We start from the raw sequence: 26,686 nt of genomic DNA on the forward strand, positions 1-26,686 counted from the left end.
ACTGGGACTGATGGAAGGATGAGGCTGATGAGACTGAAGAATCTGTGACGAACTAGCAGCTGAGAAATAATAATATATTAAAAGACAGCAGCTTCATAAGAAGCCAACAAGAGTGACATGAGTGTGTCAGTGTGCAGTCTACCATCCTCTTAAAATACTCTGTCCAACAATATCAGTCTCATGAAGAAAGGTTTTTTAACGCTTATTCAAAATTAGCAGAGAAACATGCATTCTTGTTCTCAGGAGGGTACATTGACAGAGGATTGTTGGAAAAGTACACAGTAAGTACTTCATAGTACTTGTGGGGGTAGTTTCACTAGTACTGAGTCCAACAGGATCAATCTCACGAAGAACTAATGACAAAAAAGAATTCCCTCATCAAACTTAGCAGAAGTGGCTTGATTTTGTTCTCAGCAGGGGACTTTTGACAGAGGATTTCTCAAAAAATACACAGTAAAAGTATTTCAATGTAATTGTAAGTAGTAGGCTAACTAATACAAAGTCAAGCATTATCAATTTCATTAAGAACTAATGGTAAAATTATATTTTTATCATTTATCAAAGATAGCAGAAAAACATTTTGTTGAATTGGACACATTTTTCAAAGCTCTATTGACTGACATGCAATGACTGGGACTGATGGAAGAATCTGCGAGGAATGAACTAGGAGCAGAGAAATAATCCTATTTTAAAAGACAGCAGCTTCATAAGAGGCCAACAAGAGTGACAGAGTGTGTCAGTGTGCTGAAGGATAGACCAGCTACAGGCCAGACTCTATAGACTTTCCAAGGGGTAAAATGCTGCTGCCGGAGTACTGACCGGAAGTATTGCTGATATCAAGTCTACCATCCTCTTAAAATACTCTGTCCAACAATATCAGTTTCATGAAGAAAGGTTTTTTTTAACGCTTATTCAAAATAGCAGAGAAACATGCATTCTTGTTCTCAGGAGGGGACATTGACAGAGGAGTACTGGAAAAGTACTACATAGTAGGGGGTATTTTCAGTGGTACTGAGTCCAACAGGATCAATCTCACGAAGAACTAATGGCAACAAAAAAGAATTCCCTCATCAAACTTAGCAGAAGTGGCTTGATTTTGTTCTAAGCAGGGGACTTTGACAGAGTATTTCTCAAAAAATACACAGTAAAAGTACTTCAATGTATTGTAAGTAGTAGGCTAACTAATACAAAGTCAAACAGTGTCAATTTCATTAAGAACTAATGGTAAAATTATATTTTTATCATTCATCAAATATAGCAGAAAAACATGCATTATGTAGCCTACTAAGGAGGGGACTTTGACAGAGGATTGCTCACAAAGTACACAGCAAAAGTACTTTTCTTAAGAACTTGTGGTAAAACATATTTGTATCACTCGTCAAATATAGCAGCTGATTTGAACAAACAAACGCGAGAGGCGGCTGAGTTGACCGCAGTGCAGAATCGCTGTATAGTTTAAATCTCCTAACAATGTTGTCCATTTTAGACACAGGCTTATTATATTTACAGCCCTTAATAACATCCATTTTCTCGGCTCAATATATGTCTACGCCGTTTTCGTTGTGATCGCTAAATTCACCTTGTTTCCCTTTGTTTATAATATTATCACCGCTTTGTTTTGAAATCACTTCCGTGAGTTTCGCCCCGCCCCTCGCTCCAATGACCATCAGACCATTTAGTAAGGTAAAAAGCAAAAAAGCCTCTCAAACGCTCTTCCGTTTACGTGTTTAATAAAGAAAAACAATTGGACGGTAGATACACGGATTTATTTTGTATGTACATTCTTCTTATAAATATGTTTAATAAAAAACAAATAAATATACCACAACAACTACTACTACTACTTCTTGGCATTTAAAATAAATAAATAAACACGAGTGTCAATGATGATCATTAGCCTTTTACTAGAGTCAAGTGTTTTTTGGGGACAGCGTTACAAAGTTTTGGGGGCGGGGCCATTTGTTTGACGTCATAATATATGTTGCCTAGTGTAAACAGTCCATTGGCTGATTCTTTGTGATGGGGGTTCCCTGCCCCGGATTGCAGGGGTGAAACAATAAATACAACCTATCACTTTAAATCTTCAATCTCTGGTACAGCAGAGATCATAAACTGTTAGGTAGTCAAACGAGGGGAAATATCATTATACACACCTGGGATATTCCAGAACAGTGTTCAGCTGGTCACTCGTAGATATTTATTAACAATAATTCTGTCTACATAGATAGGTCTTTCATAAGGTAAGTTAGCCATCCTCCAAGCTCTGTCAGGCTACCAGCTAATGTTAGCTGCATTGTCTGGTCGAAAACACGACTGCTCGCCAGACCGGTAGTACTCATTTAAAGTTATCAACTAGAGGTGTCGCTTCTGTATACATAGCGCACCTTAGCTATTTAGCTTTGAGTGTCAGTTAAATTAGTCAAATTTGCCTTCCTTTGTTTTTTTTGAGCTAGCATTAGCCCTCAACTTGTTTCATTGATAATGGTTCAGTTTTGAGTGTAGGGTAATTTATTAAAAACTTTGAGTAACTCTGAATTACCTGGTTTTGATGCAATAAGATATACGTTTGTCGTTTTTGGTCAATTTTTGCCTCATTGGCATAACATTGACATGCTTTTTTGGTGCACCACAATGGCTAACATCACCTCATCGTTATGAAGGCTTTATTTTCCCTCTCTTGCAATTAGCGTCCGACTTCTGTGTGCAGAAGTGTCATCAAAGTAACATCTTGACAGTTTTGGAATTTTCTGTGTAAACGGACAATAACCATGTGGTTCTAGTAATGTGGTGCTCCGGCAAAGTGACAGCCGGATGAAGGAAAAACGACGACGCCACAAGTTAGCTTATGCTAATGCTAGCTAACTAGCATGTCGCAAGCTTGCCGTTGCTGTTCTGTGTACTGGGTTAGCGTTAGCATTTCAAGATTACAGCCAAGAGGCAGGTAGTTCAGATTATATATTCATTCCTATATTTCACAGTCTAGCGGACGTTTGTCTTGCTGTCAATGTGGGTGCATCATTTCTATGACGGGGATGCACATTATACATCTGTAATGTCAAAGGGCTGATTAAAATGTGAGAAATAGTTGTTAGCATAGACATGAAAAGGCCTCATTTATACAGTATGCCTAGCTACAAAGGGCTGCACACATGTGTGTAACAGACCTATGTGATTGATACTTTTTATATATAGCATTTTCATTTTAGTTAAATTCGATTCGTTGTCCGTTTCCAAACTTTAACATCTGCATTAGTCTCCTTATTCTCCGACTACAGCCGGTTTCCCTCTTTTGTCTCATTGGAAGAACGTGATGGCGCAGTTGTGTTAGCCAGGCAGCTAGCTAAACAGTCAGCTGTCTTGCGTCTGCTAAATGTGATTGATGTGGGTCGGATGAACGGTGGGCCTAATAAGACAAATAACCTCGTTCTGTTCAAAAGGAGACGTGAAACACCTCTCGTACTTCATGTTCTGGCTGCCCAAACATCGATGTTGTTTATCAGCAAACGTTCACGAGTACTCGTATGAACTTCCTTAAAATGGCCTGAAGTCAAAAGCTTTATGTCCATGTGATTATCTTCTACATTCAGTTGTCAATTCGTTTGGTGCGTCCCACTATAACTAATGCAGTCTTATACTTAAGCTCTGAAACAAATCCAACCTTTTATGAAGCTCAATTGTTCTAACTGGTTTGTAAAAAGTGCAGATGGATGACCTAATACAATAAACCAGCACCATACACTACTACAGCCTGCAAAGTGACCTTAAGGTGCAGTCCACACCTCTTGAACAAATGCTAAATGCATAGAATAATAAATAAATAACCTTCAGAAATGTAGGGTTTCTAACAGGACTGTATATATATATTTTTCAAATAATTTGCATTTATAAAATGTCAACCAAGTGTATGTGTGTGTTTGAGGTTCTTGATGGCGGTATAACAATTAATCCCTTGTCTCTCTTCTGTTTCAGCACTTAATATTGTTTACCAAAGAAATGGTGATGGAGAAGCCAAGTCCCCTGCTTGTAGGGCGGGAGTTTGTGAGGCAGTATTACACACTGTTAAATAAGGCACCAGACTTCCTGCACAGGTAATTACCCAAAGAAGTTGCAAGGCACTAACTCTGTAGATGTTTGCATTGCTGTTTAACTGTCATATTTCTGTGTCATTAGGTTTTATGGGAGGAATTCTTCTTATGTTCATGGAGGACTTGACCCAAGTGGGAAGCTTGCAGAAGCAGTTTACGGTCAAGCGGTAAGTGCTATGACCAAGTAATGAAGATTCACATAAAGAAATTCTGTCTTGTATAGAATTACAAATAACAGTGATACAATTAGTATTTTTTAAATGTAGATCATAGCACTCAGTAAATAGTTAATTTAAGGATAGAATAATTGCTGGTGAAAACAATAGTGACATGATTGACCATATATCAATTTTTTTGCAGTTTGGTGTAAAGATGTGTTATTACTTGCTACCAAGGATGTGCTGAATAATGAAAGTGAATGTAAACAGCACAGGGACTGACCTCAGAACATTGCTAACTGGCAAATCCTCAATATGAATGATATTCTATGATCTAATGCAATGTTATTTTTACAGATGTATTCTCCCTTTCCCCAAATTAATTTGTATTTTTTGTCAATTTGTCTCTGCAACTCTTAGGAAATCCACAAGAAGGTCATGTCCCTGCAGTTCAGTGAGTGCCACACAAAGATCAGGCACGTGGATGCTCATGCCACACTGAGTGACGGCGTGGTGGTGCAAGTCCTTGGAGAACTGTCCAACAACGGTCAACCCATGAGGAAGTTCATGCAAACTTTCGTGCTTGCTCCAGAGGTGATTCCCTCTGCTTCTGAGTACTGTTGCCATACATATTTGAGAGTTGAGTGAGAATTAAAAAATAATTATTTCCCAAGATGTATTGCACGTGCAATGTTCTAGCATCATGCCATGTGTGTAAAAATCAAATATGAGACTGATCAGCTGGTCACCGTCAGTGCATCTTTAGCTCTACTACAGTTTTTAGTTCAGTTGCTTTTTCTAAACTGAAATAGGTCACAAAAAGAAAAAAAATGTAAAGTCTGGTTTCACAGTCTGGCAACAATAACATCTAATTGGTTCAGTTTAAAGAAAATCCCTCTTAATGATTTAGAAATTCTCACCATAGGGTTCAGTGGCCAACAAGTTCTACGTCCACAATGACATCTTCCGTTACGAGGATGAGGTCTTTGGAGACTCTGAAGCGGAGCTTGATGAAGGTAAGATGTTCACAATTATCCCAAACACACCAGGTTTTTTTAAATTAAAAAAAAGAATGTTTTCATGGTTTCTCATGAGCAACTAAAGCAAATCATTTGAAAATTGTTTTGGTTTCTCTCACTTAGAATCAGAGGAGGAAGTTGAAGAGGAGCCGGAGGAGAGGCAGCCGTCCCCTGAGCCACTTCAAGAAAGCCCCAACAGCACCACCTACTACGAGCCTCACCCTGTCACGTACGTCAGGGCTTCAACTATCTCATAATATATATTAGGATGTTTTACCCTTAAAATATACATAAAGCATTTCGCTTTTTATACTTATTTTACCTGTTGAAGTGACTTCATGTTGATTTGTGCTCTGTAGTAATGGAGTAGAGGAGCCCATGGAGGAGCCGGCTCCAGAGCCCGAACCAGAGCCCGAACCGGAGCCCAAGGTAGAAGAAGTCAAGCCTGAAGTCGATGAGAAGGTTTTGGAAGAGATGGAGGAGAAAGCTCCGTCACCGGCCCCTGTGGAGTCTCCACCAAACACACAGGAGCCTCCCAAGGTGAGCCTGATGTGTGGATAGAGCAACACCTGTTTCTTTCTCTCACACAAACACATTCACTTCCTGCCCTTGAAAATAAAGTATTAAGAACAAATTTGACCTTTTTATGAAAGTAACACCAGCGAGACAGTATATCCAACAACTAACTGACCACTAGGGATGGGTATCGTTAAGGTTTTAACGGTACTACTACTTTTATCGATACCGCTCTTCGATCCGGTCTTTTAACGGTACTTATAAGGTAAACTAACTAAACAAATTGTGAACAAAATTAACATTGCTTTTTATTTAAATTAATAATATTTCACATCAAAAGAAACAATGTTTCACCAAATCGTATTAAATAATCTGATGACAGAATTGTAGGCTACCGATAACGTCAGAGCTTAACGGTACCACGGTCTTTAATAATTCAGCCCCGGGGCCCGTTTAATACCGTGGCTCGGTACCCATCCCTACTGACCACAATGTCAGCCCTGCTGATATCTTAAACCACCAAACAAATGTTGCTGTAGCTTATCTCCCAATCCAACAGAGATTTCAATGAAGACATTAACATACCCACCAAAGTTTAAAGTAAGGTGTTAATTGTTAACAATGCATTACTGCTTTTTTCACAGGCTTTCTCATGGGCCTCTGTGACCAGTAAAAACCTGCCACCCAGCGGCACTCTAACGTCCTCTGGAATGTCCCCCCATCTTGTCAAAGGTCCAGGCTCACAGGTAAACATCTATCATGAATTTGACTAATAAAGTGAACTATCAGAGATTGATGTGAAGCAGACGGGGTGTCCGCGGGGTCTTAAAAAGTATTAAAAGTTGATAAATAAATGTAGCGACAATTAAGGCTATTAAAAAGTATTTAACGGCATTTTCCAACGTATTACATTTTGTGGTTTGTTTTCAATAAGTATATAAATTGTCCAAAGAGGTTGTATTCTACAGTCTGCCTGAATGTAATCATTGCGTAGGTGTGTAGTGTGATTCTGTGTAGTTTATTTATGGCATCCCGTTGGATTTGACGTCATCTGAACAGGACATCGCACGCTCACTGCTTGCTAGCGTGCGAAGGTCCGTTTACGCCGGTTGTTAAAAGATGAGGAGGAAGGACAATCAATAATGTATATAGTAAATGTTGCGCCAATGTAACCGGTTAAAACTCAAAGTGGCGATGAGGTCTTAAAATGTATGGAAAGGGTCTTAAAAAAGGTCTTAAAAGGTATTCAATTTGACTTCAGGTTTCCTGCATGTACCCTGAGCAGAGCAATATTTCACAACTATACAAGTCTACCACAACGGGTATTTCAATCATACATTTAATGGATGACTACATGGTGGCTATAAGCAGCATAGGGTGCATTTTGTGCAATCATTTTCCGAGTGGTGTGGAGTTTAGGAACATTGGGGTTTGCATTACATAAAGGAACTCACTGTACAAAGGAACCACTTCTCGCCTGTATATTTGAGACCATTATGCAATACAAAAGATTGATTTCACAACCAAATTGGGTGGATAAAAACGTCCTCAGCGAAGAGTTATATTCCTAACTATAATTACTCAAAGCATGTACAAAAGCAGCAAAGTGACTTAAGACTAGAACACATAATCAGCTGAGGCAAGTGGACCCAATCTGTTTCTTTGAAGCAATTATGAAAGGGATTTCTGGTTGATTTATTAATTTTTTGTGTGACACCCCTCCCCCTACAGGCCAGAGTTGATGCAAAGACGGAGACGCAGACGGCACCCATCCGACCGAGAGACCAGCGCACACGTGACAGACCGGCGTTCCCCCCGCGGGGTTCCAGGCCTGGTAATGCCAACACCTGTCCTGCAGAATAAGGCCTTCATCACGTCTTCTTTTTCAAGTGGTTCATTTGGTTTGTTCTCACACACGTCTCTCTCACTGTTAGATGGTGTTGCACCTTCGGAGTCACAAACGGGGAAACCACCCTTGAGTTTTGTTAACAAAGGTAAACCCTTTGAGTCACGTCTTCTAAAACCCTGTTTCTTGATTTGTCTTTGGGACTTTATTCAGTCAGTGTTATCTTCCACCTGGTGTGGGTTTCACTTTGCTGATAATGTGATTGACTTTCTTACATGTAGATGCAGATGATTCATGTTAGCTAATGTGTTTGTTTTGACCTGCAGGTAGCCGGGGCGACTCTGACTCTGGCGACATGGACAACAGGCGAATTGTCCGTTACCCTGACAGTCACCAGCTCTTTGTTGGCAACCTCCCACATGACATCGATGAGAGCGAGCTCAAAGACTTCTTCATGAGTATGTTTACTACACTACTACTGTCTCGGGCTCCAAAATGAATCAAAACCTCAATATGAATTATTGACTTTCTACAAGCTGTAGTCTACGGACTTAAGGCGAGACACGGCAAAAACATCGTTTTTCATGCACTGGTCAATTTTGAGATTTTGTGCTATTTTGATTCCATAACATGTTTTCTTTCAGGCTTTTGGAAGGAAAACGTACAAAATACACATTTAGGTGTTTATTTGACTATAGTTTGTCTATTTGCGTCTGTAGATTTCTCCTAAATTCACCAAAAGTTAGCATTCTAACGTAACATAAAGTACCGCGACCGCTGTTTGCACCATGTCAACAGAGATATCGTTGGCAAGCTGAGTCTCTCCTGCACAATCTCACCGGATCCAAATATGGTCATTTCCTTTCTATCAGTAACCAATCGTGAAAGTACAAAAGGGACTTAAACCAAGAAACGACATCTCATTAGCTGGTGTCAATTTCTGACAACGTGATTCGTTCAGATGCGTCACATGGTGTGCTAAAACACTTCCTGGTTAGCTTCCTGCTGGAAATTTAAATCTGAAAATTACAAAAGAACAGACGACAACAATTGTCACTTGCACGAAGCAAGGTAATACAAAAAAGAAATGACCCCGAACATGAAATACCTTCTCGGAGTGCGTCGAGGCGCAAGCTGTCATCCAAAGAACAGGAGGGTTTAGGTAGCGCCTCACTGCAATCTTTAAAGGTAGTTTTCTCAATAGCAGTTTTTTTCTCCTACTCTGAGTCAGAAATGTCCACTTCAGTAGCACTTGCATACACCAAACCTTCCAGTTATATTCCTATCAATATTATGAAGGCTTTTACAGAAGGGTTTGTTCAAATATCATTCAAAGCCTGAATTATATAACATTTTATACCTAAAAACATGGCAAATTGATATTTTAGAGCTGTTGACAGTATTTTCTGATTTATGGAGTGATTATAAGAGAAAATCCCTTCTGTAAAAGCCTTAGATTCTAATATGACTACAAAATGAAATAATAATTTTGAACCTGGCTTTATCCAATGTTCAGATTTGTGTTCCTGAAATGTGTTAAAATATGCGCATATTTAATGTGATTATGGCTCATTTGCACATTTAAACATGCTATTTCAGAAAACTTGTAATACAAAAAACAATTGTCCTAATAGAAGTAATTAACTGGAGACATTTCTAGCGGTACATCTCTAAGTAAAAAAGAATTACCCTATTCACCTGTAGTGTCTCGCCTTAACAAACATTTCTTTGGTACAGAGCTTCTCACACATGACCATTTTAATATATATTTGAATGAGAATATTGATGCAGTAATGACGAGTCCCTAAATTGTAATCACAATCTCATAAAAAAAGTATTACAATTATTTTATTTTTCCCAAATGCTGCTGTTTGTCAAAATGTCATGACATGAAAAACAAATCTTTACAATTGTAAATAAACTCCCTTTTTTTTGTCTTTTTCTTGCAGCATACGGAAACGTCGTGGAGCTGCGGATAAACACCAAGGGCGTTGGTGGGAAACTTCCCAACTTTGGATTTGTGGTCTTTGACGACTCTGATCCCGTGCAAAGAATCCTGGGGGCCAAGGTAGAAGGGGCATGTATCACAATTTCATTACCTACTTTCATTCATCTGGTGGTGGTTTGGTGACACACAACTAATCTATAATGGCACATGGTGTGGGATAAACACACAGGAAACACCTTGATTTTTTAAAATGATAAATCTTGTTTGTTATTGCTGTCACAAATCAAGCTGGTGAACAAATGTATGAGGCTGTGTTCAGAACAATTGTAGCATTGGGTTAAAGAAAGAAATGGGCAGCTGGGTCGAGGTGGTGCACCTGAGATCAAATATAAATCAAGAAGTGAAGTCTGCAATCGCTAAGACAGTTTGATTCTTCTTTTCTATCACTGTGGCAGCATTGCTAGAAACTCACTGGTCTCATTTACTGTTTCATCTTTGTACACAGAACATCCTAGACCAGGGCTATTCAATTGGCGGCCCGCGGGCCAAATCCGGCCCCGGGGTGATATTTACTGGCCCTTTGAGTATAATGTTAAAAAGTAATCAACTTTAAAAAAAAAAAAAAAAAAAATGTAAGTTTTTGGGCCAGAGTGCCTTTTATTCCAGAGAGGGCCTTAAATTGAGAGATAGAGGGGAAGACATTGGCTGAAAACTTTGGCGGGCTCGGGTTTCGAACCCACCTACTAGCTACTGTAGATAATTTCACCTAAATTAAATGAAATGATGTTGATGGTTAAATTAGCTTCACATGGAGGCCTACTGAGTTCTGAACTTGCCATTTAGATCTATAGGCCTTGGGGCTATGTTGTTTGATTTAATTAAACACAATATATGCACTCCACTACGCTCTTGTAGTATTTACTGTATCTGAAGCTCTTAATATGATTGCTCATATTTCAAGCCATCTTTTTCCCGGCCCCTTGCTTTGGATCATTTTCATCAACCGGCCCCAATTCCAAACTAATTGAATAGCCCTGTCCTAGACCAAACAGCAGCTGTCAAAACTATAAAAACGCCGATATCCAAGGCAACTTCCTACAAATAAGAGGTAAACGGAAGAAAGACATGAACAATTGAACATCTTAAATATGTTTCTCATGTTTTTGTCGCAATTTTTGGGAAGTTTCTGTGTTGGCACCTCAACTGCAAACTCCATTGTGGCTTAATGTAAATGAATGATGGGACTACATATTTTTTTTTTTTAACTGGTGCATTCTAAATCTTGTCTGAACACAGCCTTAAATATGAAATGATTTCACTGGCAGGGACACAGAACTTGTCAGGTCAACCCAGTGCTTACATGGGGTCCGGGACAGATGGACAAAGTTGTGTGTGCAAACCAGTGAATGACGTGGATTCTGAAATTGATTGGGGGAAATATTCAGTCTTTTTTTTTTTCGTTCATACTGACCGTGCTTATCTCCCTGCAGCCGATAATGTTCCGCGGTGAAGTGCGTCTGAATGTGGAGGAGAAAAAGACGAGGGCGGTGCGTGAAAGAGAAACTCGTGGAGGAGACGATCGTCGGGACATGAGGCGCAGCGACCGGGGCTCCGGAGGGTCAAGAGGCATCGTGGGGAGTGGGATGATGCGCGACGGGAGGGGACCCCCACCCCGAGGCGGCATGGCCCCCAAACCTGGCATGGGCTCCGGAAGAGGCTCCGGGGGCCAGGGCGAGGGCCGCTTCACCACCCAGCGCCGCTGAGACGAGCACCACCCCGCAGTGTGGAAGTAGTACCGCGTTCTTCATCTTCAACCGTTCTCTCGTTAAAGAAAAAGAAATCTTCATGTATAAACGTATATATTTGGTTTTTTGTTTTATTTTTTTATTTTTTTGTTCCCTCTTTTGCTTTGGAATGTGACACAGCCTGTCAACTTTTTTCTTTTGTGAAATAGACAGCACAAAAATAAGCAAACAAATCTTTTTCGCTTATTAGTTGTGAGCTGAGCGTCCTTTTCGGGTATCTCAAGAATTCACAAACTTTAATTTGTAAATTTGTGAAAGAAAAGACGAACCAACCAGGAGCAAGCAATCTGCCACATTAGGAGGGACTGATGAGACTTTTAACTACGATAATACAGCCCATCATTTGGAAAAGAGATTATATGCCTTGACTTAACTGAGGCGCTGCTTCATGAAATCCCTCTATTGCACATTTTATACGGTAGTTTTCTGCCCGTTACTGTTGGAAAAGAGTGAGATGCAAAATGTGTGCAGTTCCAGTGGAAAAGTTTGCCTTTTACTTTTTCCTTTTGAGAGACCACTGCTTACAAATTGCATAATGCACTCATCAATATGCACTAATGGGTACTTTTGTCGTATTACATAGACATCCAAGCTCGGAACGCAGCTGGAGAGACCTGTTTTGTCTCAAAGCGACACGACTTTCCGGGGCAGGCCTCGCTCACAGCCTGTCCGCTGTGACCAATGAACCTTTCACACTTTTGACCCAAAACTACACTTCAATTACTGCTGGATGGACAAGATGACAAAGCAAATCTACATTATATTTTTCCTCATTTATAAATCGAATGAAAATAATAAAAAAAAAAAAGCTTAAATCCTGGACTTTCACCAAATAACTCGGGGGAGGGGGGGACAAGAAACGAAGAACAATAGAAGAGTGGTTGTGATGATGGCGGCTCGCTCTGTTTTTTTTACTTTGATTCCAAGTTTGTTTTTTCTTCATGTTTTTCCCTGCCAGCTACACCACGAAACTAGACGGATGCCACCTTCCCTGCCTAAGTGCGGAGTAACAGAATAAATGTACAGCTAAAATCATAGTTTACTGTATGTTTTGTGTTCTGTATATATTTCTAATTTCTCTCACAACTTGGTAAAAGCATGAATGGTGCCTTCTATTTCACCTTTTCCAGTCTTACTATAGCGGTTCGAGGCGTTCTGCTTCCTGTTATGGAGCCGCTCATTTTGAACTATATTTCTTTTTGGGAGCGGATGGGAAAACATTGCAGTATTCATTCACAGGTTTTTGAGTTTTGTTTTTTTCTGGTGCATATTTTATTTTTCCATACTGTTTTACTACCTAAGATAATCTGCTGTGAGTTTTTTGTACATTTGTTTGTATTGTGTCTGTTCTGGGGTTTGTAGAGGACATTAGGTGCATCCAGTTCTGTTAGATGTTAATAGATGCATCTGAAGAACAACCCCCCCCACCCCGGTTAAGGTACATTAAAGATGGTGACAGTAAAATGTTTGTTCTCGGTTTAAGAAATCATAGCTCTACACATCCCTAGGGTCTGCAGTTTGGAAATAATTTATCTAATTCAGATGATGTTACTGCTACGTTGCTCAGCAACCATTTTGCAATGCTCCGTGCAGGTGGACTGGCCGTAACCCGCCTACAGACTAGCAAATAATGCTCACTTTTCTAGCTATTAGTGCATTTGTATTTTCATATCCTGTTCTTCTTATTATTCATTTATTTCTTCCATTCAAGGCAATGATCTAAACGCCACCTTTGTCTTCCCCCTCTTGCCCTCTAGTGTATTTCCTTTGTACCACTTGGTAGGGAGGGAACACCTTTTGGTTTCAGCTGGACAGGAAAACATGACACACTTTATCATTTTTTGTTATCTTGCACTGAATTGGGAAGTGATCGATGTAGCATTTTTCTGGACAAATATACGAATGAGGTCTTCCTTGTCTGCTGGTATTGCACTATTTACAACATTTCTGGGACAATCTCTCATTTTGAATTCAGTCTCTCCAAATTTCTCATCTGGCAGTAGAAAAAACATGATTACGTGACATGAAATATCTGCTCTCAGTTGAAACTACATGGCATATTTTATGTAATTTGCCACAGTAATACTCGGCTAATCTCCCTTTGTAGTTGAAATCAAATATTTTCAGATGTGAGATTAGTTTAATAGAGATTTCTTACCATCAGTCTTTGACCTATTACAGAAAAACCTTGCTCTTTGATCCTTGAGTGTTTCTCATGGGTGCCTCTGCCCCGAATGTTTATTTGTCAGGTAATCGCTTAACTCGAGCACTTCACTGCAATCCTACTTTTTACAGCAATGGTCAATGAAGAGGGTGACGAAGAAGAGCCATCATGCTTTCACACCAATTTGTGCTTTTTACATCAAAGTGGTGGTTAAATATCTGAGGATAGATCTTCTTTTTCACTGAGGTTTTCAACAAACTACCCTTTTCCAATCTTTTAAAGGATCCTCAAAAGCGAAAAAGGCTGTAAATTAATTTTCCTGTGGTTGAAAATGCAGTATGGATCCTCATTGTGAATCATTCCAGTCCTTTTTTTGAATGGAAATAGAAGTACCTTCTTGGCTTTAGCAGGTGTGGTAAACAAGTGGCTGCCATCTTCATTTGTACTGTGTTTACCCTTTACTTGTTGCTAGTACAAAAGTGTTGCAGGTGGAGAATCTTTTTCCTGGTTTTGTTCTTTTTTTTTCTTTCAATTTTGAATGTGTTGGACTTAACATACAATAAACTACTGATATCAGCCCCACTCACAACGTTTGTCATGTGTACAGGTTCCTGCATCGGAGATAATTGAGAGAACACGCTGCTGCTTTTGTTAATAAGCTTCACAAAACTGATCATATTATGAAGTATGAAGCAGCTCCTTCCTTTAGTGCAGAAAAACGTACAAGATAATCAGCTTTTATCTTCAATACTTTGAAACAGTTGGGGCAAGGTTTGGGTGTGACCTGATTGTTATTTTGAAAGTAATACACTTAGTATTTCTAATTAAAGGAACACCCTACAGTCTTTACACTCTGCCCCTTGTATTAAGTGTTTTGGGGCTTTTGAAAAGCTTTCTCAGGACTAGATAAAATCTTGGTTTGGAGTTTGGAGACCACATTTAAAGCTCAAGTTCTGTCTTACAAACATGGTGTAGAGTTTAAAATATGTTGTCGGATTTGTAGTTTAGATGCTTTTCAGGCTTGACTTATACTAAGGAATAAAAGTTGCAATGTATTGGTTTCTTTTTGTATGTCACTACCAAGTCACCTGGTGTAGTGGAAATGCGTTATTAAATTATAATGGAGTGTCCTTTTGCTTTTCTGTCTCATCCCTTATTGTAATGTTCCTTTTTGATCCGTGTTTATTATAGACCTTGACTCCCAGAAACATCCAGAAAACATTAAGTGAGCCCAGGGTCTTTACTGGAACTGACACCGCCACACCTTTTGGCCATTAGTGATGACCGAGAGGATATCATTTTGTTTGCTCTCAGGAAAATCCTACTCATATTTCATTTGTGAGTCTCTGTTGTTCTCTTTTGCTACATCCACGCCAATGGTGTAATAAACTAATCTACAGGTGGTGGTATGTCACGATGTGCAGTAATGTGCCAACAAAGGCAACACGAAGAAGACAACCAAGAACATGGAAGCAAACTTTTATCAATTATTTTTATTAAATGTATTCAAAATCAGCTTGTTTTTATGAATAAGGAAATGCATTTAAGATGCAATTTTAGACACAATCCCTTTTGGGTAAGTAACACTAAATATAGAACAGAAACAGGAAACCTCCACATTGCTCCCTTAAGATAAAAACAAACAACTGCATGCATTTGTGTAAATAAAGTTATTCATTTACAATTGGTATATTCAAAGGATTGAAGCTGTCTCATCCAGCAGCACCCGCTCAGTCTCCGTCACTTTTGGATGAAGATTCACTGGATGAAGAATGAAACTTCTGAGCCTGGATGGGACGTCTCTGATCTCCTTTTGGATTGCTCTGAGGGACCACTGGGGGGAGTTGATATTGAGAAACCGGGAGGAAGCTGAGTGTGGAAGAAGCTGACCTCCTGCTTGAATATACCTGGGGTCAGTTGCACGTTGACCATAAGCATAAGACCCTCCTCTGCCTGGATACTGGAGGACGTAGTAAGGCATCATGTGCTGCTGGTAGAAGGCATTAGCTGAAGGAGGACGGGGGTCTTGTTCTAGTACCTTGACATAGTTTGGAGGTGGAGGTGCTGGGTTCAAAGACTCCCCAAGGAACCGCCATGGTGGGTCCTCATTTCTTTGCAGAGTAGCCAAAACATCTTTCACAAAGGAAAATATGATCATTAGGAATCAAGTCAATCACATTCACTACAGGATCTGAAATCAAAGCGCTGAGAACTGAATTAATGTCATACCTTGTTGATGGTCATTTGGTGTAGCTCCTTGGCGATAGTTGTCAAGTCTATCTAAACAGGGACTTGAGGAAAAGATTTCAAAAGAAAATGTCACTATTTCATAATATTGCTAAATTAAGGGATACTGCCAGGATTTTAGCAACACTGATCTCATGAGTCTAAAAAATATATATCAATCAAATTGATTTTGATGAACTCAACAATGTATTTACTTGGTTAACTGTTAATACAATAAAACATACATTTCATGCAGGCTGTTTAAAAAAGATTAAAGCTAGAACTAACTGTACAAATGCAAAATATATTTTGGAGTCTAACACAAATGTATAATGTGTACTCCAAACCCAAATACAAAAAAGTACAGAAAAATCACCTAAAAAGGATTAAATCAATCAAATTCACGTAAGGATCTGAAATTAAAGTGCTAAGAATTTACTTAATGTCATACCTTGCTGGTCATTTTGTGCTCCTTGTCGATAGTTGGCACATTTATTCCGAACAGCGACAGATCCTTGAAGAAAGATTTCAAAATAAGATTTCACTATTTCATAATATTATGAAATAAAAGTCCATTGCCAGGATTTTAACAGCACTAATGTCATGAGTCTAATACATTTTTTTAATAATAAATATATTTTGCCTAAAAATGCTGGAGTCTGCATTCACAGATGTACTGCTACTACTACTACTACTACTACTACTACTACTACTACTACTACTACTACTACTAATATGTACTACCACTATTACTCCACAACCAAATACAAAAAAATACAGAAAAAATCACCAGATACGAGTAGTCTAGTCAATCAAATCCCAAATTCACAAATTTGCCTTGAATATGTTTACTATCTGTTTCATAAATCTTCTATCCAAGGAAACGTCCTCAGGGTTACAGCCCAAACGTATATGTCATGTAAGTTTGAATTAAATAATTATGTCTTAATAAATCCTACCTGTGTCGTGTATCAGGGAGCACAGAAGAAGAGTCAGGGCTGCTGTTATGGAAAGTTATTTCCTGCTGAACCTCTGAGAAGCCTTTTTATAGATAGGGGTGAGACATTATTTGTTTTTGTAATGCATTAGTTTTATGACTGAGGTATTGTGTCACACTCTGTTATACTGTAATTATCATGTATGCAATCATACTGGATTGAATCATTTTATCAACAGAGTCTTAATTACTTTAATTACCGAGTAAATGTGAATCATAGTGTCTTTATTATTATTATTACAAGTGTTGAGAAACAATGTTAACTGAGAAACTGTCTAATCTCAGCTTTGGCATTGAAAGTGAATACAAACACTAGGAACGAGCTCAAAAGCACAGTGAATAACTATTGTATTTATAATTTTGTCAAATGAATTTGCCCTTTCTGTTTCAGGGTTAAAACTTAGACTTTAAACATAAGTATGTATTGATAACTACAATAAGCAGTATTTATTCCACTGTACACTATTTAAATGTACAATCTGTTGTATATAGACTCCTGCATTTACTTGGTCACTCACAACCTTCTCTGCAACATTTAGCTTATTGTATTTTATGTATATAGTTCACTTCTCCTGCATACAGGGGTGAATCCGAAAATTATACTTTTATACTGACATTTCTTTCTTTATTCATTATTTGTATTTAGTCTTTTACCAGTTATAATGACATATTTAATTCTCCATACACTCAATGTTTGTTATCTTGCCCTTTAAATAGGTGAACTCTGCTGATCAGCCACGTATCGCCACGTATTTGCGCATGCGCAGTGCCTCACACTTGTGTTCCGGGGTCGATCTGAACACTGTAGAAAATCATCATTGTGTACCTTTTTCATTTTCTATTCACGTCGTTTTTACACGGACAACTGAAGGGGGAGTCTGGGGGATTTATCGGAAGGAGAGACGCTTTGAATACGGCACCGAGAGATGAACTTCTTCAGAGGAGTGATGGGGGGACAGGCCGCCGGGCCGCAGCCCTCCGGAGCCGAGACGGTAGGAAACACCCTGGATAACCGGAGCTAACTGAGGCTAACTGGAGCTAACTGAGGCTAGCTAACATTACCACCACAGGGTTCCAGACGCACTGACTCCACACACGTCAGCATTTAAACTCATGTTTATACACGCAGGGTGCATTTATATACCTACATATAACACCAATAATTACATGTTAAGAGACGGAGGCCTTCCTAAATCAGAACAACGAGCTAGTTATAAAGCTAATAAGCTAACGTAGCATACCTGTCAGTTAGCAGCAGGCTGTCTGACATATCTTCTGTTTTCTCTACGTGTAGCTATAATGAATGGACAATAATGACTATAAGGAGTATCGGCTGTTAACTATATCTTTATCTTCAAATTGCATCCAAGAATACACGAGCTAACTATGTTAACATCCAATTTAAATGATATTGTAATCATCTCTAGGTTCCCAGTGTCCTGTTCTTGATATAAACCAACATTTGTAGTGATTGGTAAGGGCTTTTTTTGCACTTCAAATTGCAAACGAATGAAGGAATATGGGATTTTAAAATACTTTTCAATCATCACAACCTGTTCAGCCACCTAGTAGATATCAATGTCTACAAAAAAAAAGATACAGATCATGCCAAATTTGAGGGCGTAGGTTTCAATTAGCATGTCATCATCAGGCTGTATCTGTTGGTGGATGCTTTTAACATTTGACTTAGATACATTGATGAGATCCTAAAACCCTTTGAAAGATCCCGCTAATGTGTCTTTTTTAAATTAGATTAAGCTTGGGAATTCATCACCCTGGGAACATATGGGATGCAAGGCATTTAGTACCACTGTCCCTCTTGCTATGCTCTTCATATATCTCTGCAATGAATTTAGCTTTCACTATCAATCGATCTGATTACAAACTTCTCACATAATTGGTAAGCCTATAAAAAGGTGGCCTATCATCACCATCCAAGGTCCAAGGTGACTCCTCAAGGTGCTTGTGTTGTTCAGCATCTTAGGATAATCTATTTCCAATGCCTTAAAAATAAATTATGGAGTATTGCAGCCGTTTTACAATTAAGTAATTCTGTAGACTAATGTTTTCCAACTGGCTTGTCTCCTAAAACCCTAACAGTATGGCATTTGTTATCGGTTGAAAATGTATGGTAGTTGGGACCATGTAAAATAAATAACACATTTCCTTATCCAATCATTTACAAATATTAGAGGAATGCATTTATTTTCATTTTATGACTCCTGAGAACAAAAATCAACCACATTTTTCATGATGCCTTGTAAGACATGCTTCTGAAGTAAGGGAAAACATCATGTCCGCTGATGTGCAAAATACAACCCATCATCCCTATTTTAAGTCACATAAAAATATCTTTTAGGCCGTATATGAGGCCTGCAAAAATAATCAAGGATTTCTTTCTCTACAGATCCAGAAGTTGTGTGACCGGGTAGCCTCCTCGACGCTACTAGAAGACCGCAGAGATGCTGTCCGGGCCCTCAAGTCCCTCTCTAAGGTACAACCAGACACAGTTAATCTACTACATTGTGCACAGTGTAATTCAGTCCAATGCAATACATTTTACATTTATGGAGGTAGAAGCTGAATTGTGTTGGGTTTTACTGAGAGTGTTTTACATTCTTTGTCTTTCAGGCCATGAAATAATTTCGGAGAACAATATACAAGAAACATCTCTGTATTAAACAAATTCATTTAAAACACACCATTGTTACCTTCTAAAAGATTGGCTTTATTGCAGTGCTGTAATATTTGAATGCATCATTTTTCATCTGGATTATACTGGCTGAGAATATGATAGGCTTTCGGTTAAGCCACATTACAGTATGGACGCTTCTCACAAGGTGTTTGGCATACTTACTTTTTTTTAAATTGCAGCAGTAGCTGTCATGAAAGGAGAAAATGACATGTAAATGAATTATGATATTTGTAAATATATTCTCTTCTGTCATGGATGATTTGTCAAACTCTGCTGAATCCTCTCAAAGCTGCCTCTCAGTTCTGTTCATGGACAGTTGCGTTACCGTGTGCCACATCAACCATGAGTAATGTGTTTTTCAGGCATGAATAAGGGGTTTAGGAGGCACAGGGTTTCACATTATCGCTCAGTGGTATCAGTGCTGATCAAAAACACAGACATAGATGTGTTGACTTCCTGTATTTTATAAGAAATACGGTACAAAGTTCATGATTTAGTATTATTCAAATATTACTGGTAATTCGAAAGCACTAAGATTTAGTTTGAGTCCAAAAACATTTCTTATCTGCTACTACTGCAAGTGACCTCCCATGAAACAGTTGTTTTTAATAACCTTTTCGGTTTGTACAGTGAGCTTTCGTCCTATTTCGTTCTCTCAAATGTGTATTTAATCTGTCTTTTATTTAATATTTGATATATAACTTTTACTTGCCTTGTTGTTGTAAATCACCTTAAAAAAATCGCCTTGCCTTCCATTTGATCCTTTCTAGAAATATCGCATGGAAGTTGGCACACAGGCGATGGAACACTTGATTAACATTCTGCAAACTGACCGGTATGACGCAAATATTTCAATTTTTCTACAGGCACCTTGTTCTGATAAGAGTTAATAATGCGACTTGTGTTTGGTTTATTCTCTGATCTTTCCTGTAAATGAAACAGGTCTGACTCTGAAATCCTTGGCTATGCTTTGGACACACTCTACAACCTCATCTGCAATGATGAGGAGGAAGAGCAAGGTATTTAACCCTTCCTCACTTATCACCATTGAAGATAATTCTTCCTAATTGTGTGACGACAGTAACCGGTGACGGAGCCATTATTTTTTGCATGTGTAAATAAGTCGAGTTCATTTCAACTGGACACAAGTTAATTTGCATTCCCCTCCTCTGTTCACTCATGATGAATGCTTTGTGTAAAGATTCTCTCTTTTCTCTTCCATGTTTAAACCTACAGATGAATCAGAAGGTAAACATCTTTTAAACTGTGCATGACGCCACCCCCCCCCTCCCCTAACCACCAGCAGCACTTCAATCATCCATTGTTTTTGGGGTTGGGAAAAGAGCACGTATTGTTTACACCTGCTGCTGTACACAGTTTTATTAGCGGATGAAATTCAAGGCTGTATTTCTGATTGTTGTCTTGCCATATCTTCAAAAGAATCAGTCAGCTGGTTCTTCAGGTTGGTTGAAATAAATGCTGGCTTTTGGGTGAGGCTTTAAACTTCCTCTTCCCCCCTCGCACTCTCAGACGCAGTAACCCCTATCCCTGCCTCAGGGAAGCATAAGAATGTTTCCATGCCTGGTCAGTACTGAAAACAAGCTTTTGCAAATGTAGTAATTAAGCTGCTATCTAACTAACTGCACTAAAATGGGTTGAAACTTGAAAAGTGAGTGGAAGGTGTTTTGGGTGGTAACATGAGTGCTTCACTAATCACTTCCCCACACCTCTTGTCTGTATACGTGTCATATCTTGTTGCCCCCTTGTTTCTAGAGCTGTACCAAGAAGTCTAACGCTGTGTCACAATGTTGATTCAAATACAAATGTAACATTCAATGCTGCGTAGCTTTTATTCAAATTGTTTATCCATACCTATTAAATATGTTCTGCGCAGTGCATAAAGGATAGTCTACGCTACTATTATTAGCATTATACTATATGTCAAATGTGACTTGTGTAATCCATTCATCTTTCCATAATGCTTGAAGCCACGAAGTGTATTAACGGGGCAGTCTAGCAGCACTCGTCTCTGAATACATTTGTATCTCCAGGAAAAGGAAGAATGTACATCTACTGAAAACAGCCCTTTATTTGATCCATTGGAAATATAAACATATTGATTACTGCAACTTCTAATATACATTTTAAATGTCACAACATTGTTTTTGGATGGAAGCAGAAATCTTAGAGAAAGAACAAGGTATGTCCAGATTACTAGGTGGGTATGTAATTAATCTGAGTGCAGTGGGGTTTCTCACCATGTTGTTACACTAAAAAAAAACTCTCCCACGTTAAATGTTAAATTCCCGTGTGTACATAGTAACCCTACTGAGCCCCCCCTGTTCACCCTCCCACCCAGCTGTCCCTCATCCCCCATTTTTGTTTCCCTAAAGGCGTGTTCACAACTATCACCCTGAGCATTTGCACATTTCTCAAATGGCTTTACATAATCCTTGTAAAGTCACAATTCATTAGCAGAAAACCACCAAGTCATTTTGAGAAGATCTGATGAAGCTTTCTAACTCGGGCTCATGGTTATGAACAAACCAGCTGGTCCCCTCACTGCACTGCTGCTGTAGTGCTTATTGCAGCAAATGTTATATTTCATTCTCCTTCACAGATGAGGCCATGCAGAAGCAGTCTGATGACCTCGGAGCTCAGTTCACCGAGCAGTTCATTCAGGACCCCGAACACATCACTCTGATTCTCAGTCTGCTGGAGGTACTGAGAGAGTCTTTTGGTTTTTTATTTGTTATAAGTATTATATTCTTACATTTATGCATTGATGTGTTTTATTTCTTAGGAGTTTGACTTTCACGTACGTTGGCCCGGGGTGAAGCTGTTGACCGCTCTCCTGAAGAACCAGGGGGTCCAGGTCCAGGGGATTATTCTGGTCAGCCCCATGGGTGAGTGTCTCCTCTGCACATGTCACCTGTTTAGAGTTATCAGGGGTTTACTCACCCTCCGTTTTATATCAACACATCGCTATCCTTTTACTGAGAGCACCTGTTCTCTCTGGAACAGTTGGCAACTCACAACAAGAGATAGTCAGATTGTCAGACAGTATTTTTTTAAATTGCTAAATGTTTTGTGTTTTAGATCAACCAGTATTTCATCAAACCTTTTGATTCATTCATTCGCAGGTGTTTCCAGATTGATGGACTTATTGGCAGACTCTAGAGAAGTGATCCGTAATGATGTAAGTATTTCAGTTTAAGCTGACATTTTGTTATAAAACGTTTATGGAAACCTGTGAAACTGCTGCCATGTTTAGACTTAGTTTAGCTCTGTGTGCAAGAACGCAGCCATCTCATTCGGACTTTGAAGCCTATCAAAATACCAAAGTATATAATAAATGACTATACAAATAATTAAAGGTGGGGTAGGTCATTCTGGAGAAACCAGCTGGAGTGCGCTAGAATTTGAAAATACACAGCCGGGAAAAATCTGCCACTTCCTTACAGAGCCCCTCCTCCAACACACACGAGCGCGCACATGACCAATGAGGGCACGAGATAAGTTTGTGCACAGATGGAAGGCTGACAGGCAGGTAGGCCATCCAGTTATTTTAGCCGGGCCGGCTCAGATGATTGGTCGTGCTTTTTACAGCGCCACGGCTTCCACAGATGACATTTCTTTACGGATTTTTTGTCAAAGCACTTCAGATATTCATTGCTATCGGGATGTTAAGAGCATTCCATGGAATATAACAAAAAGTGTATCTCGAGCCGGTTTCTCAAACTTACCTACCCCACCTTTAATTTCTTCATGTGTAATACAAATTACAATGCAAACCAGCAAAACACTTCCTTGACCACTTGCATCCATGCATTGTAACACAAATGTGCATTTCTATGATGATAAACTCAGGTTTTAAACTGTACATCCTGATATTTCCTGAACCTTATACAGTGTGTCTGAACTCTAACTGTGTAATTCAAAACTATTTTTACAACTTGTATTTTCCAACAGGGCCTGCTGTTGCTTCAACAGCTGACCAAAAGCAATGCTGCGATTCAGAAAATCGTGGCATTTGAAAGCGCATTTGAGCGTCTTCTAGACATCATCACAGAAGAGGGCAGCAGCGATGGAGGTAAAAGGATTTTGAAATATGACAATCCAGTTTCTTGACATGAAACCGTATGAATATTGTTTTTCTTGTGAGTTATGTTCTGATGCACATCCTTCTCTGCCTGCAGGTATCGTGGTGGAGGACTGCTTGCTGCTGCTGCTCAACCTGCTGAAGAACAACAGCTCCAACCAGAACTTCTTCAAGGAGGGCTCGTACATCCAGAGGATGAAGCCCTGGTTCGAGGTCGGGGATGATAACTCTGGCTGGTCTGCACAGAAGGTCACCAACCTCCACCTCATGCTGCAGGTAACGCAGAGCATTCAGGCTGACGTGTTTCTTCAACCATTTCACAAAGGAAGCGAGCAGAACAATGGCCTTTTGTTTGCTATAACACAATGTTCTGTTCCCAGTTGGTGCGAGTCATGGTGTCTCCGGTGAACTCCCCTGGAGCCTCAGCCAGCTGTCAGAAGTCCATGTACCAGTGCGGCCTGCTGCAGCAGCTGTGCACCATCCTCATGGCCACGGGGGTGCCTGCCGACATCCTCACTGAGGTAAGGACAGAAAGCAATACCCAGTACACCCAGAAGAAACAGTTGTTTACTCGGAAGGATTGGCCCCTTCTGAGAAATACAACATTCCTTTTTTTGCTTATATTTATACATTAATAAATAAAGGAAATGCATAAATAAAGCTTCAATTATGAAATAAATATTCAGGTACATTTAAAAGCAAAAGCAATACCCACCAAAATAATCATAATTAAATAAACTGATTTGAGAAATGTCTTATTTTTGTACTAATTTATTTTCTAATAAAAACTAGTGCTTAACACTAAAAAATTAAAATTAACCTGCACATTTATTGATTTTAGATTCTCTAATTATTTTAGTTGTTTAGATTTTTTTAATATGTTATAAAGGCAGTTTTAGTCCTCCATATTGATCCAACTGCTTTTTTTCAGACCATCAACACTGTGTCAGAGGTCATCCGGGGGTCACAGGTCAACCAGGATTACTTTGCATCCGTCAACGCTCCTTCAAACCCACCCAGGTAAGAAACATCCTGAGACCTAAAGCCCCCACTTTCCATCTGATAGTTAACTAATCCAACTTGAACTTCCTCTGTCCGTAGACCAGCCATCGTGGTGCTGCTCATGTCCATGGTGAATGAGAGACAACCGTTTGTGCTTCGCTGCGCCGTCCTCTACTGTTTCCAGTGTTTCCTGTACAAGAACCAGAAAGGACAGGGAGAGATCGTGGCTACGCTGCTGCCCTCCACCATTGATGGTAAGTTACACCGAGTTGAGAATTTAGAAGTTCATTTTCAATTTCTCCTGACAAGACATTGATCACTTCCCTCGTACCAACCGTACTTCAGTTGTTTTATATCTTTCAAGAGTGCAAAGTCTTAAAGCCGCCTTTTTTTTTTTTCGTAGTTATGCTTTGGATTCAACACTTATAAAACACTGACAGGCTGTTTATATACAATAACAAAAAATATTTGAAAAAAAGATGCTACGATACTATTAAATCTAAGCACTTCACTCATAGAAATAGGCTTTAAAAAATAATAATTATAACATTACAAATAAAATACTTAATTGTAACGAATTGGCTTTATAGAGTGCCACAGTGACGCGTCCTAAAACCCGGAAGTAAGTTAACATTTTACCACTTCCGGTTCCTTCGACAAAAACCAATGCAATTTCTCCATAGGATTTTGGAAATAGCTCGAAATAAGCTCTGTGGAAAGACATGTGGAGATTATCCGGCTGAACAAAACGTGATCCGTCTCTTACATTTGTGTCAACCACAGACCTTTTTAGGTCTTCCGGGTTTTAGGACGCGTCACTGTGGCACTCGATTGGTGGGAAAGTTACAAATATGTGGTTCTTTAGCTTTTGAGGTGTAATACTATATTTATATTTCTTTAAGGTTATATCATTTCTGAGATGTTGAACAGTTGTTGTTGTTGTTGTTGTTGTTGTTGTTGTACACTATGCACATGAACACATCTAAATAATGGTAAATATTGCTTAATTATTTGAAGTATGTACAAAAGAATCCGTTACTGACTGGCTCACATTTCTCCCTCAGCCAATTCCATCTCCGCGGGCCAGCTGCTGTGCGGAGGCCTGTTCTCAGCGGACTCTCTCTCCAACTGGTGTGCCTCCGTGGCCCTGGCCCACGCCCTGCAGGACAACCTCACCCAGAAGGAGCAGCTGCTGAGGGTCCAGCTGGCCACCAGCCTGGGGAAGCCCCCCGTCTCCCTGCTGCAGCAATGCACCAACATCCTCTCACAGGTAGGAAGAGAACACTTAGCTGCAGGAACGAAGAAGAGGTTACCTGTGTGTCTGGATAGGAAGGGTTCTGGGGCAAATTAGGGTTACAGTCTATGGTTAATACTGAAGTGTCAACAACGGTGAAAAGAACGGTGTAACGTTATGTGGTTTTGCAGGGAGATAAGATCGCTCGGCGGGTAAGTAACGCTTGTGTGTGAGTGTGTGTGTTTTGTGAGTGTTTGGGCAGCATCTAAGCTGGTTATTTTGGCCTGGCATCTGAAGTAGTGGTCTTGTTGGCCCACATGTTTGGGGATCTTGCTTCCCTTAACTCCCTGCTACCCCTCATTCACCCCTAACCTCCGGTTTAGACCCCTCTCTTCCTCATCAGGGTGGCACACTAGTTGCTCTCACTGTGTGCACTAGTGGGGAAGTACACACATGGACAGCCAAGCAGCTTGTTTGTTTTTTGTGGGTTTGTCATCCTAACACCTTTTGAGCTGTGAGTGGTTTGTTTGCAAACCCCTTATCTGTGTGTTCAGGAAGTTTGCTGCTGCAGCTTCGGGGCCTTTTCCTGTCCAAGTGAGAGATCTCCTCTCTTGTTTGTCTGGTTCCTTTTTCTTACATGTACCTGCTTGCAAATGCAGGTGCCAGAAAAAGTGATAGTTATAATGATTAGTTAAATATCCCCTGTGGGTTCAGCTGGTTACACATATATTAATGGCTACAAGATGAAGGTTGAAGTTATTCAACTCAATTAACTTTTTCCTGGGAGTTTCTCAGTTTGCATTACTCTCTTCATGCCTCCCTTCTTCCTGTTTACGCTAGTTATGTCTGTAGTGAAGGAGCAAAACCCAGCCCCCCCTCGGACCTCCAC

General features: G+C 39.6%; 2 protein-coding genes and 1 long non-coding RNA gene across 10 annotated transcripts; 2 read left to right on the top strand and 1 right to left on the bottom strand.

Annotated features, from left to right (window-relative positions):
• Positions 1-2,080: 2,080 nt before the first annotated feature.
• g3bp2a (G3BP stress granule assembly factor 2a) lies at positions 2,081-14,156 on the top strand. Of its 5 annotated transcripts, none has more exons than XM_010787014.1 (13): positions 2,081-2,240; positions 3,970-4,088; positions 4,171-4,252; positions 4,664-4,837; positions 5,169-5,259; positions 5,386-5,491; positions 5,622-5,802; positions 6,423-6,524; positions 7,510-7,612; positions 7,713-7,772; positions 7,951-8,082; positions 9,574-9,701; positions 11,063-14,156. In XM_010787014.1, the coding sequence occupies exons 2-13, from the start codon at positions 3,994-3,996 to the stop codon at positions 11,333-11,335; spliced, it is 1,527 nt and encodes a 508-aa protein (XP_010785316.1). In that variant the 5' UTR covers positions 2,081-2,240; positions 3,970-3,993; the 3' UTR covers positions 11,336-14,156. The 5 variants fall into 5 exon arrangements, with proteins under 5 accessions (XP_010785316.1, XP_010785331.1, XP_010785339.1 ...); XM_010787029.1 differs by having other exon boundaries at positions 9,574-9,692; XM_010787021.1 differs by lacking the exon at positions 2,081-2,240 and adding an exon at positions 2,305-2,328.
• Positions 14,157-15,130: 974 nt separating this feature from the next.
• LOC104959184 (uncharacterized) lies at positions 15,131-16,790 on the bottom strand. The gene is made up of 4 exons (XR_799833.1): positions 16,727-16,790; positions 16,219-16,281; positions 15,771-15,832; positions 15,131-15,674 (listed from the first exon to the last, which is right to left on the bottom strand). It is a non-coding gene; the product is annotated as an uncharacterized lncRNA (long non-coding RNA).
• Positions 16,791-17,516: 726 nt separating this feature from the next.
• uso1 (USO1 vesicle transport factor) lies at positions 17,517-26,073 on the top strand. Of its 4 annotated transcripts, XM_010787062.1 has the most exons (17): positions 17,517-17,756; positions 19,172-19,258; positions 20,230-20,294; positions 20,402-20,478; positions 20,696-20,707; positions 20,990-21,043; positions 21,639-21,659; positions 22,080-22,180; positions 22,263-22,365; positions 22,603-22,658; positions 23,432-23,552; positions 23,659-23,837; positions 23,942-24,082; positions 24,493-24,581; positions 24,663-24,817; positions 25,628-25,833; positions 25,989-26,073. In XM_010787062.1, exons 1-17 carry the CDS (start codon positions 17,691-17,693, stop codon positions 26,028-26,030), a joined length of 1,575 nt encoding a protein of 524 aa, XP_010785364.1. In that variant the 5' UTR covers positions 17,517-17,690; the 3' UTR covers positions 26,031-26,073. The 4 variants fall into 4 exon arrangements, with proteins under 4 accessions (XP_010785364.1, XP_010785371.1, XP_010785379.1 ...); XM_010787069.1 differs by lacking the exon at positions 21,639-21,659; XM_010787077.1 differs by lacking the exons at positions 20,990-21,043; positions 21,639-21,659 and having other exon boundaries at positions 25,989-26,072.
• Positions 26,074-26,686: the final 613 nt, after the last annotated feature.

Source organism: Notothenia coriiceps, unplaced genomic scaffold, assembly GCF_000735185.1.
Source record: "Notothenia coriiceps isolate Sejong01 unplaced genomic scaffold, NC01 NC01_scaffold00001103, whole genome shotgun sequence".
In the NCBI taxonomy this organism is placed as follows: Eukaryota; Metazoa; Chordata; class Actinopteri; order Perciformes; family Nototheniidae; genus Notothenia; species Notothenia coriiceps.